General features: G+C 50.2%; 1 protein-coding gene across 2 annotated transcripts in view; it reads right to left on the reverse strand.

The window, feature by feature from the left end:
• Nucleotides 1–4,946: 4,946 nt before the first annotated feature.
• The window catches only part of pola2 (polymerase (DNA directed), alpha 2), a 105,799-nt gene continuing 97,665 nt past the window's right edge, over nt 4,947–13,080 (reverse strand). For both annotated transcript variants that reach the window (XM_073031436.1, XM_073031434.1), the window contains 2 exons: nt 8,658–8,784; nt 4,947–5,535 (listed from right to left, as the gene is read on the reverse strand). In XM_073031436.1, the coding sequence (XP_072887537.1) occupies nt 5,386–5,535; nt 8,658–8,784 (277 nt within the window). In that variant the 3' untranslated portion in view covers nt 4,947–5,385. The remainder of the gene's footprint in view (nt 5,536–8,657; nt 8,785–13,080) is intronic.

Below are 13,080 nucleotides of genomic sequence, written 5' to 3' on the forward strand. Positions count from 1 at the left end.
GCATTAAAACACCTTCAACAGGCAATGTCTCAAAAAAGGCAGCGTCCATCATTCCGGACCCCCCTCACCCAGGACATACCCTCTTCTCATTGCTACCGTCAGGGAGGAGGTACAGGAGCCTGGAGACACACACTCAGCGATTCAGGAACAGCTTCTTCCCCTCTGCCATCAGGGAGGAGGTACAGGAGCCTGAAGACACACACTCAACGATTCAGGAACAGCTTCTTCCCCTCTGCCATCAGGGAGGAGGTACAGGAGCCTGAAGACACACACTCAACGATTCAGGAACAGCTTCTTCCCCTCTGCCATCAGGGAGGGGGTACAGGAGCCTGAAGACACACACTCAATGATTCAGGAACAGCTTCTTCCCCTCTGCCATCAGGGAGGAGGTACAGGAGCCTGAAGACACACACTCAACGATTCAGGAACAGCTTCTTCCCCTCTGCCATCAGGGAGGGGGTACAGGAGCCTGAAGACACACACTCAACGATTCAGGAACAGCTTCTTCCCCTCTGCCATCAGGGAGGAGGTACAGGAGCCTGAAGACACACACTCAACGATTCAGGAACAGCTTCTTCCCCTCTGCCATCAGGGAGGAGGTACAGGGGCCTGAAGACACACACTCAACGATTCAGGAACAGCTTCTTCCCCTCTGCCATCAGGGAGGAGGTACAGGAGCCTGAAGACACACACTCAACGATTCAGGAACAGCTTCTTTCCCTCCTCCATCAGATTTCTCAACAGACATCGAACACAGGAACACGACCTCACTATTTTTTGCTCTCTCTCCACGCTGCTAACTTCATCTGCCCGCGATATTAAGCTTGTCTCTGATTCTGGCGCACACATAAGGAATCCCAATCACTAACTCCGGAGTCCCTTGGCCGTAAGACACCGAGCTTCATGTCACGTGTCAGCGGTCTGAATCTCATTCAAGATCATGGGATTGCTGGCTTTATCCTTCAGGCATACCGATCCAAAATAAACTTTAAAACAACACACGGCGTAGCCACTTCCTCCTGCTGGCAATTCCGGTAGCAGAATCACCCAGTTCGATTCTGACAACCCTAAAGTGACTCCGGGCTCCACACAAGAGTCATCACACCAGAGCAAAGACCAGGCCACTCGGCCCATCCAGTCGGCTCTGCCATTCCATCACGGCTCATTTATTATCCCTCTCATCCCCACCTTCCTGCCTTCTCCCTGTACACCTGTGACATCCTGACTAATCAAGAACCTATCAACCTCTGCTTTTAATTTATCCAACGACTTGGCCTCCACAGCCGTCTGTGGCAATGAGTTCCACAGATTCTCCACTCTCTGGCTAAAGAAATTCCTCCTCATCTCTTTCCTAAATGGACATCCCTCTATTCTCTCCACATCCACTCTATCTGTGTCCTCTGGTCCTAGACTCCCCCACTATAGGAAACATCCTCTCCACATCCACTCTATCTGTGTCCTCTGGTCCGAGACTCCCCCACTATAGGGAACATCCTCTCCACATCCACTCTATCTGTGTCCTCTGGTCCTAGACTCCCCCACTATAGGAAACATCCTCTCCACATCCACTCTATCTGTGCCCTCTGGTCCTAGACTCCCCCACTATAGGAAACATCCTCTCCACATCCACTCTATCTGTGTCCTCTGGTCCTAGACTCCCCCACTATAGGAAACACCCTCTCCACATCCACTCTATCTCTGTCCTCTGGTCCTAGACTCCCCCACTATAGGAAACATCCTCTCCACATCCACTCTATCTGTGTCCTCTGGTCCCAGACACCCCCACTATAGCAAACATCCTCTCCACATCCACTCTATCTGTGTCCTCTGGTCCCAGACTCCCCCACTATAGCAAACATCCTCTCCACATCCACTCTATCTGTGTCCTCTGGTCCTAGACTCCCCCACTATAGGAAACATCCTCTCCACATCCACTCTATCTGTGTCCTCTGGTCCAAGACTCCCCCACCATAGGAAACATCCACTCCACATCCACTCTATCTGTGTCCTCTGGTCCAAGACTCCCCCACCATAGGAAACATCCACTCCACATCCACTCTATCTGTGTCCTCTGGTCCAAGACTCCCCCACCATAGGAAACATCCTCTCCACATCCACTCTATCTGTGCCCTCTGGTCCCAGACTCCCCCACTATAGGAAACATCCTCTCCACATCCACTCTATCTGTGTCCTCTGGTCCTAGACTCCCCCACTATAGGAAACATCCTCTCCACATCCACTCTATCTGTGTCCTCTGGTCCCAGACTCCCCCACTATAGCAAACATCCTCTCCACATCCACTCTATCTGTGTCCTCTGGTCCTAGACTCCCCCACCATAGGAAACATCCACTCCACATCCACTCTATCTGTGTCCTCTGGTCCAAGACTCCCCCACCATAGGAAACATCCTCTCCACATCCACTCTATCTGTGCCCTCTGGTCCCAGACTCCCCCACTATAGGAAACATCCTCTCCACATCCACTCTATCTGTGTCCTCTGGTCCTAGACTCCCCCACTATAGGAAACATCCTTTCCACATCCACTCTATCTGTGTCCTCTGGTCCTAGACTCCCCCACTACAGGAAACATCCTCTCCACATCCACTCTATCTGTGTCCTCTGGTCCTAGACTCCCCCACCATAGGAAACATCCACTCCACATCCACTCTATCTGTGTCCTCTGGTCCAAGACTCCCCCACCATAGGAAACATCCTCTCCACATCCACTCTATCTGTGCCCTCTGGTCCCAGACTCCCCCACTATAGGAAACATCCTCTCCACATCCACTCTATCTGTGTCCTCTGGTCCTAGACCCCCCCACTATAGGAAACATCCTCTCCACTTCCACTCTATCTGTGTCCTCTGGTCCTAGACTCCCCCTCTATAGGAAACATCCTCTCCACATCCACTCTATCTGTGTCCTCTGGTCCCAGACTCCCCCACTATAGGAAACATCCTCTCCACATCCACTCTATCTGTGTCCTCTGGTCCCAGACTCCCCCACTATAGGAAACATCCTCTCCACATCCACTCTATCTGTGTCCTCTGGTCCTAGACTCCCCCTCTATAGGAAACATCCTCTCCACATCCACTCTATCTGTGTCCTCTGGTCCTAGACTCCCCCTCTATAGGAAACATCCTCTCCACATCCACTCTATCTGTGTCCTCTGGTCCCAGACTCCCCCACTATAGGAAGCATCCTCTCCACATCCACTCTATCTGTGTCCTCTGGTCCTAGACTCCCCCACTATAGGAAACATCCTCTCCACATCCACTCTATCTGTGTCCTCTGGTCCTAGACTCCCCCTCTATAGGAAACATCCTCTCCACATCCACTCTATCTGTGTCCTCTGGTCCCAGACTCCCCCACTATAGGAAACATCCTCTCCACATCCACTCTATCTGTGTCCTCTGGTCCTAGACTCCCCCTCTATAGGAAACATCCTCTCCACATCCACTCTATCTGTGTCCTCTGGTCCCAGACTCCCCCACTATAGGAAACATCCTCTCCACATCCACTCTATCTGTGTCCTCTGGTCCTAGAGTCTCCTCTACACATTCACTCTATCTAGGCCTTTCATTATTTGACAGGTTTCAATGAGATTCCCCCCTCACTCTTCTGAACCCCTGTGAGTCCAGGCCCAGAGCCGTCAAACGCTTCTTGCACGTTAACCCTTTCATTCCTGGGATCATTCTCACAAACCTTCTCTGGAACCTCCTGCTGCCTCGGTAAAGCAGTCACATGATTAAAGACCCCCACCCACCCTGGGGATTCCCTCTTCTCCTCTCTCAAGTCGGGCAGAAGATACAAAAGCCTGAAAGCTCGTCCCACCAGGCTCGAGGACGGCTTCTACCCTGCACGTGTCAGACTCTTGAATGGACCTCTTGTTCGATGAGATGAACTATGGCCTCACAATCTACCCTGTTCTGATCTTGCATCTTGTCTGCCTGCACTGCACCCCCTCCGTCGCTGTGACACTTTCTGCTTTCTGTTACTGTTTGACCTTGTTCTACCTCAACGCACCGTGTAATGATCTGATCTGGATGGACAGTAAGTAAGGCCATCTTTTCACTGTGTCTCCGTACCTGCGACAACGGTACGTCGATTGCAATACCTACCACGGGTGCCACCCTCCTGATCCGTTCACCCCTCACCAGCCTCCTTCCCCTGCAATCGCAGGAGGGGCAACACTTCTCCTTCACCACAACCCAGGACCCTACGCAGTCCTGATACCGATACGGGTCTCCATTGTGGGCCGAGAGAGGAGAATCACGGCTGGGAAAAGGGGAAGAGAGGGTGAGGGAGCGGGAGGCACCAGGGACATTCTGTAATGATCAATAATTATTTAGAATTCAATAACCTAGCCGGTATCTCAGGGCTGGGTGCGTCTGCGCCCCCGCCACACCGTTCCTCCTTGGCCACCCCTCCATCCTCACCACTCCCAAAACCCTTTGCTCCCGCCAGACTTTCAAGCTCGCTCTCCGCTCCACGTTGACAAATACAATACCGTGCTAAAGTATTAGGCGCCCGAGCTAAGTACATGTACCCAAGACTTTTGCACAGGACTGTATATCTTACGGACAAAAGTTAAAAGTTAAAGTCTGTCCCGAGCCTCACAGGTTCATCGGGCCGGTTACCGTGGCGTGAAGCGACTGAGAGTACCAGATTCACCCCCCCCGGATGGGCCGCCAGTCTGTTGTGTTATGGACAAAAACTAATCTTTAATCTATTACTTACGTTTATAGTCTGCTCTCCTTTCGACCCTGTCTGATTCATTTCCCCTCCCACTCCGACTGCCTTCCCCACCCCCTAACCTCTGACAGCCTTACTAATCAAGAACCCATCAGCCTCTGTGGTCTATCTAACCAGGGTTTAATACAGCTGCAACTTTACCTCACAGCTCAATCCCCCGACCGATCAAGGCCAACACACCACGCGCCTCGTTAGGCAAATCGGATTATTTTATTTACACGGGAAAGCCACACTAGGTAGCTGTAAATAAACAAAGTGGGGGGGGAAAGAAAACTTTGTTGCTAGGCCATTGTAGCCTTGTTTCGACAAGTTCTTTGCATCGGGCAGATCAGACTCTAACAGCACCAAGGACGGTCCCAAAGCCCGGCTGCGGAAGGAAAGTCGGACGTGGGGGCTAGCAGCCCCATCCTGTAAAAGCCCAGAAGCCCCCAAGACCTGGGGGAGGAGCGATCGTCGAAGATGGGCTACGCCTGGGGGCAGCTTGAAAGACCGGCCCAGGACAGAGGGCTCTGGTGAGTTTGAGAAGAGGAGGAAGAATTCCCAGTAGGAATGCCTGGTCCTACCAGGAGACATCTGGGAGTCTTGGGAAGCTGTGGCACCTTCACGTCCACGCGCATCGGAGGGGGAGGTTCAGATCTTCACCACCTGCGCGGCCTCGCAGGGCGTCCGCCTGTCCGCCTCCACGTTCTTCTGCCTCCGCACAAACAGCCGGCCGTATGTCCCACCAACCTGGCCCTTGGTCAGCCTCCCGGGGTTGATGCAGACGCAGCCCAGGACGTCCTGGAGCACGGCAGAACACAGACACAAATAAAACGGGGACTCGGGTCAGCATCTCCTGCGCGTTCCGGATAACAGACACAGGCCAGAGAGAATCTGCACATGCTGGAAATCCCAAGCAACACACGCACGCAATGCTGGAGGAATTCAGCAGACTTGGACAGCATCTACAGGGAAGACAAAGTACAGCCAACGCCTTCAGCTCACCTTTTTCTTTCTCTGGTCCTGCCGAAGGGTCTCGGCCTGAAACATCGACTGTACTTTGTTCCACAGAAGCTGCCTGGCCTGCTGAGTTCCTCCAGCATGTTGTGCGTTTTGCTCACATAAAAGGCAAATTCCCTCAGACAGCACGAAGCCCAACCCATGAGCAACCCTTCGAAATGTGGTCTAACGTTTAGGATGGCACCGAAACTGGCCCTTCGGCCCATCTAGTATATGCTGAGCTATTATTCTGCCTCGCCTGGCGCCCTCTATACCCTTCATCCAAACTTCACTGAAGTGTCAAAATCGAATCCACACCTAACACTTCCGCTGTCAGCTCGTTCCACACTCTCACCACCCTCTGAGTGAAGAAGTTTCCCCTCATGTTTCCCTTAAACTTTTCACCTTTCACCCTTAACCCACGACCTCTAGTTTGTCTCACCCACCTGAGTGGAAAAAGCCTGCCTGCATTTACCCTCGTAATTCTGTACACCTCTATCTGATCTCCCCTCATTCTCCTGTGCTCCAGAAAGAAAAGGCTGAAACCTTTTCAACCTTCCCCTAAAACTCAGGCCAAGTCCCGGCAACGTTCTTGTAAATTTTCTCTGCACTCTTTCAATCTCTTTCACATCTTCCCTGTAGGTAGGTGAGCAAAGCTGCACACAATACTCCAAATTAGGCCTCACCAACATCTTATACAACTTCAACACAACATCCCCTCTCCTGTACTCAATACTTTGATTTATGAAGGCCAATGTGCCCAAACCTTTGTTTACTACCTGTGACACCACATACGAGGAATTCCCATGACTCAGACACAGAGAGGATCAAAGGCTCAGACTGCATGTCAGGTATTCATGAGCCGAGAGTCACACAGCACGGAACGAGGCCATTCGGCCCGCAGTTTCCATGCTGACCATTGCATATATTTGTACTAGATTGCATTAGATTCTAATGCCCTTCCCTTGGACAACATCGGTGGCGTGGAGAGGGGAGACTTGCAGCTTGGGCAACTGCCGGTCTCCCATAAACAAAAACCTTGCCCAGGCTTGCGTCCTGGAAACTTTCCAAGGCACAAATCTATTGAGACTAATGGGGGCCTGCCACTGGACCCACTTACCCACACTAGGCCTGTGGAATCAGAATCAAAATCAGGTTTAATATCGTGAAATTTGCTGTTTTGTGTGAATTGTACATTGCAGTACTTAGTAATAAAGCTATTAATTACAGTAAGAAACATATATTAAAAAACTCCCTTCAAGAGGGCCGCGACCTTGTCAGAGGGTTTGGAGGCTTGAGTGCCTCAATGACCCGGGGAGCTACGTTGGCTGGAGTCGGGGCTTTGGCTCTTGGTAGGGTCACCCGTGCCAAACAGGGTCAAAGGGTAGAGGTCAGACTAAGAGTGATCCACCGGTCCTCCAGGTTCAGGGCTAACGACCCTGACTGGTCAAACAAAACTGTTACAGAAACAGCAACGAAGAATCCTTCTACACCTGAGTGTGAGGGTATTCCTGAGTCTCCGCCCGGGACTTGCCTGACTGACGGTGGTGAAAACCGAGAGGAAGCTACCGACACAATGAAGGAAGCCCTGGACACTGACAGAGATGGAGGATCGCTGCCTGAAACATCAGCGGCGTAATGGGTAGGGAAAAAAAATTAAAAAGTAGTGCAAAAAGAGAGGAGAATAATAGTGAGGTGGTGTTCACGGGTTCAATGCCCATTCAGAAATCTGATGGCGGAGGGGAAGAATCTGTTCCTAAAACTTTGAGTGTGTGTCTTCAGGCTCCTGTGCCTCCTCCCTGATGGAAGCAATGAGAAGATGGTGATGGGGGTCCTTAACGATGGACGCTGCCTTTTCGAGTGAAGGTGCCCTGGATGGAGGGGAGTTCAATACCCACGGTGAAGCCGGTCGAGTTTACAACTGTCTGTAGCTTTCTCCCGACCCTGTGCAGAGGCCCCTCTGTACCCGAGGGTGATGCGACTTCTATATTTTATTATGTTAAGTATAAGATGTGCCTTAACATCTCTGCATGCTTCTCAGAAGTTTGTGTGGATTCGGCAAACTTCTAGAGATGCACAGTGGAGAGCATCCTGACTGGCCGCGTCACGGCCTGGAAGGGAAACACCGACACCCGGGAACGGGAAAGTCAGGGCCCAGCCCGTCGCAGACAAAGCCCTCGACACCAGTGAGCACGTTTACACCCAGAACTGCCACAAGAAAGCATCATCCATCATCCAGGCCGTGTCCTCCCCTCACGCCTACCGCTAGGGGAGGAGGAGCAGGAGTCTGAAGACACACACTCAACATCTTCGGAAGCTCTCTGCTTACCCGCCACCTTCAGATTTCTGAATGAATCATCTACCTCAGTATTTTGTTCTTCTTGCACTCGTGATTCATTTTTTCTACATTTCTTATTGGAACTTATAGAACTTTATCATCTTGCTCTGTACCCCCGTAAAACAATAAATTTCACGACAAGAAGATTCCTTCTCCTTCAGCCCTTTACTTTCCTTACCTCCCAGCTTCTCACTTCATCCTCTCTCCCTGCCTCACCTCTCACTTCATCCCCTCTCCCCGCCTCACCTCTCACCTTCCAGGTTGTACTCCATCCCCTCCCCTCATTTCAACTTCTTCTCCCTTCCCTTCCAATCCCGATGAAGGGCCTCAGCCTGAAAATCCGACTGTTTATCCCCCCTCCACAGACGCTGCCCGGCCTGCTGAGTTCCTCCAGCGTTGCGTATGTGTTACTCAGGATTTCCAGCAGCTACAGAATCTCTCGTTTAAAAATTTCACTGATTCTGTTAGTTGACGCGTAAGCACCACCGCCTGGCCCACCGATTTCACTTCGGTGACGTCCCGAGGCAACAGACCGATCGTTTACCCGTTCAGCGACGGTCTCGGCCTACCTGGCAGCCGCCCTCACCTTGATGAAGTAGCGCAGCTCAGAGGGGACGATCAAAATATCGGGAGTGACGGGGAGCTGTGCGTGCATCTGGAGATTCTCGTAGTCTATGGTCACGTCCTCCGCAGGTGGGTAGAGAGGGTAGTAACTGCGGGAGGTGGAGAAACAGACAGTTGGCAAGTTCAAAGTGCGTTTATTATATAACCATATAACAATTACAGCGCAGAAACAGGCCATCTCGGCCCTTCTAGTCCATGCTGAACGCTTACTCTCACCCAGTCCCACCGACCTGCTCTCAGCCCATAACCCTCCACTCCTTTCCTGTCCATATACCTATCCAATTTTACTTTAAATGACAATACCGAACCTGCCTCTACCACTTCTACTGGAAGCTCGTTCCACACAGCTATCACTCTCTGAGTAAGGAAATTCCCCCTCGTGTTACCCCTAAACTTTTCCCCCTCAACTCATGTTCTCTTGGAAAAAGCCTATCAACGTCAACTCTATCTATCCCCCTCATAATTTTAAATATCTCTATCAAGTCTTCCCTCAACCTTCTACGCTCCAAAGAATAAAGACCTAACTTGTTCAACCTTTCTCTGTAACTTAGGTGCTGAAACCCAGGTAACATTCTAGTAAATCTCCTCTGTACTCTCTCTATTTTGTTGACATCTTTCTGATATTTTGGAGTGATTATCAGAATATGGACGCAGTAGACAACCCTGAGGTTTGTCTTCCCCACAGACAGCCACGAAACAAAGAAACACCATGGAACCTGTTCAGAGAAAACGCCAAACCCAATGTGGAAAAAACAAACAAACTGCACAAACATCAAACCACAGAGTCCCTAAAACAGTCCAGTAAGGTTCAGCGTAGTGGTTTCCCAGTGACTTCTGTTTAACTCAATTTAGAAAACAGAACAGCACATGAACAGGCCCTTCGGCCCACAAAGTTCTGCTGGACCAATCAAATGACTAAACTGTTTTTCTTCTGCCTACACGATGTCCATATCCTATCACTTTTCCTAACATTCACGTGCCTACCTAAACGTTGCTTAAGAGTCCCCGATGTATTTTCATCTCCCACCACCAGGCAGCACATACCAGGCATCCACCACTCCCTGAGTAAAAAACTTACCCCTCACACCCCCTTTGAACCAGCCCCCTCTCACCTTCGATGCATGCCCTCTGGTGTTAGACATTTCAACCCTGGGGAAACAGATACTCCCTGTCTACTGTATCGATGCCTCTCATAATCTTATAGATTTCCCCTCAGCCTCCGACATGTCAGAGAAAACAAAGCTGCTTTCAAAGCTTTGTAAAGCAAAAGAAGTCAAAACTGTATTACCCGTACTATGGGAAAGGTATCGAGAAGAGGTCGTGGGTTAAGGGTGAAAGGCAAAATGGCATCCCCCACCCCGCCTGGACTTCAGAACAGAGTGTTGACAGGGGCCGGCTGTTTTCTTTGAAAGTAACAGGTGACCGAGGATCGAGTGTGAGTTTCTACAATCCAGTTAATCGGCAACGACAGAGCCACCTCCCCCACCACACCAAGTGTAACTAATGAAATTAATTTGCTGTGGGGGGGGGAGGGCACGAGGGTGGTGATGGGGCAGGAACCCACTCACAGCCTGGATTCACATCTCAAGGTGTTGGCATCCAAGGGGGGGAACACAGACAAAAACGCTGGAGGGACTCAGCGGGTCAGGCTGCATCTACGGGGAAGGGGGGTAAGCAGTCAACGTTTCGGGCCGAGGCCCTTCATCAGGACTGGGAAGCAAAGGGGAAGAAGCCAGACTGAGAAGCTGTGGGAAAGGGAGGAGCACAAACTGACAGGTCGTAGAGTCATAGAAAAGTACAGCACAGAAACAGGCCCTTCGGCCCATCTGGTCCGTGCTAAACCATTTAAACTGCCTGCTCCCATGCACCGGGACCACAGCCCTCCATGCCCCCTCCCATCCAAACGTTGACATCGAGCGCACATCCACCAGTTGTGCCGGCAGCTCGCTCCAAAACCTCGCCACCCTCCGAGTGAAGGTAGGCGAAGGGAGGCGGAGTGTGAAGCTGGGAGGCGTGGAGTGTGGACCGTGGGAGAAAGGGCACCGGGGAGGTGCGGTGTATAAGCCGGTCAGGTGAAGAGGCAGGAGGGGATAAAATAGGCCGAAGTCAGCACGGTTTCCTCAAGGGAAAATCTTGCCTGACGATTCTGTTGGAATTCTTTGGAAAAGTAACAAGCAGGATGGACAAAGGAGAATCGGTTGCTGGGTGCACTTGGATTTTCACAAGGTGCCGCAGGCGAGGCTGCTTCAACTACGAGCCCATGGTATTACAGGAAAGATTCTAGCATGGATAATGCAGTGGCTGATTGGCAGGAGGCAGAGAGTGGGAACAAAGGGAGCCTTTTCTGACTGACTGCCAGTGACTAGTGGTAAACATAGAAACATAGAAAATAGGTGCAGGAGTAGGCCGTTCGGACCTTCGAGCCTGCACCGCCATTCAGTATGATCATGGCTGATCATCCAACTCAGAACCCTGTACGTGCTTTCTCTCCATACTCCCGATCCCTTTAGCCACAAGGGCCATATCCAACTTCCTCTTAAATATAGCCAATGAACCGGCCTCAACTGTTTCCTCTGGCAGAGAATTCCACAGATTCACCACTCTCTGTGTGAAGGTTTTTCCTCATCTCGGTCCTAAAAGGCTTCCCCTTTATCCTTAAACTGTGACCCCTTGTCCTGGACTTCCCCAACATCGGAAACAATCTTCCTGCATCTAGCCTGTCCAATCCCTTTAGAATTTTATAAGTTTCAATAAGATCCCCCCTCAATCTTCTAAATTCCAGTGAGTATAAGCCTAGTCGATCCAGTCTTTCTTCATATGAAAGTCCTGCCATCCCAGGAGTCAATCTGGTGAACCTTCTCTGTACTCCCTCTATGGCAAGAATGTATTTCCTCAGATTAGGGGACCAAAACTGCACAAATATTCTAGGTGCAGTCTCACCAAGGCCTTGTACAACTGCAGTAGAACCTCCCTGCTCCTGTACTCGAATCCTTTTGCTATGAATGCCAACATACCATTTGCCTTTTTCACCGCCTGCTGTACCTGCATGCCCACCTTCAATGACTGGTGTACAATGACACCCAGGTCTCGTTGCATCTCCCCTTTTCCTAATCGCCCACCATTCAGATAATAATCTGTTTTCCTGTTCTTGCAACCAAAGTGGATAACCTCACATTTATCCACATTAAATTGCATCTGCCATGAACTTGCCCACTCACCTAACCTATCCAAGTCACCCTGCATCCTCTTAGCATCCTCCTCACAGCTAACACTGCCGCCCAGCTTCGTGCCATCCGCAAACTTGGAGATGCTGCATTTAATTCCCTCGTCTAAATCATTAATATATATTGTAAACAACTGGGGTCCCAGCACTGAGCCTTGCAGTACCCCACTAGTCACTGCCTGTCATTCTGAAAAGGTCCCGTTTACTCCCACTCTTTGCTTCCTGTCTGCCAACCAATTCTCTATCCACATCAATACCATACCCCCAATACCGTGTGCTTTAAGTTTGCACACTAATCTCCTGTGTGGGACCTTGTCAAAAGCCTTTTGAAAATCTAAATATACCACATCCACTGGCTCTCCCCTATCCACTCTACTAGTTACATCTTCAAAAAGTTCTATAACATTCGTCAGACATGATTTTCCTTTCACAAATCCATGCTGACTTTGTCCGATGATTTCACCTCTTCCCAAATGTTCCACAGGGGTTGGTGTTGGGACCGATTCTTCGTTGATGATTTGGATAATACAATTAGTGGCACTGCTGCAAATTTTGAAGACAATATGAAGATAGGTAGAGGGGCAGGTGGTTTTGAGGAAGTAGAGAGGCTACAGAAGGACTTGGACAGATTAGGAGAATGGGCAAAGAAATGGCAGATGGAATATAGTGTCGGGAAGTGTACGGTCATGAACTTTGGTGAAAGAAATGAAGGGGTTGACTATTTTCTAAATGGAGAGAAAATACAAAAATCTGAGGTGCAAAGGGGCTTGGGAGTCCTTGTGCAGGATTCCCTAAAGGTTAATTTTCAGGTTGAGTCTGTGGTGAGGAAGGCAAATGCAATGTTAGCATTCATTTCAAGAGGACTAGAATATAAAAACAAGGATGTAATGTTGAGACTTTATAAAGCACTGGTGAGGCCACACTCGGAGTATTGTGAACAGTTTTGGGCCCCTTATCTTAGAAAGGATGTGCTGAAACTGGAGAGGATTCAAAGGAGGTTCACGAAAATGATTCCAGGATTGAAAGGCTTGTCTTATGAATAACGTCTGATCGCTCTGGGCCTGTATGCACTGGAATTCAGAAGAATGAGGGGTGACCTCATTGGATGGTGAAAGGCTTTGATAGAGTGGATGTGGAGAGACTGTTTTCTATGGTGGGGGAG

This window comes from Hemitrygon akajei, chromosome 28 (genome assembly GCF_048418815.1).
Source record: "Hemitrygon akajei chromosome 28, sHemAka1.3, whole genome shotgun sequence".
Taxonomy (NCBI): Eukaryota; Metazoa; Chordata; class Chondrichthyes; order Myliobatiformes; family Dasyatidae; genus Hemitrygon; species Hemitrygon akajei.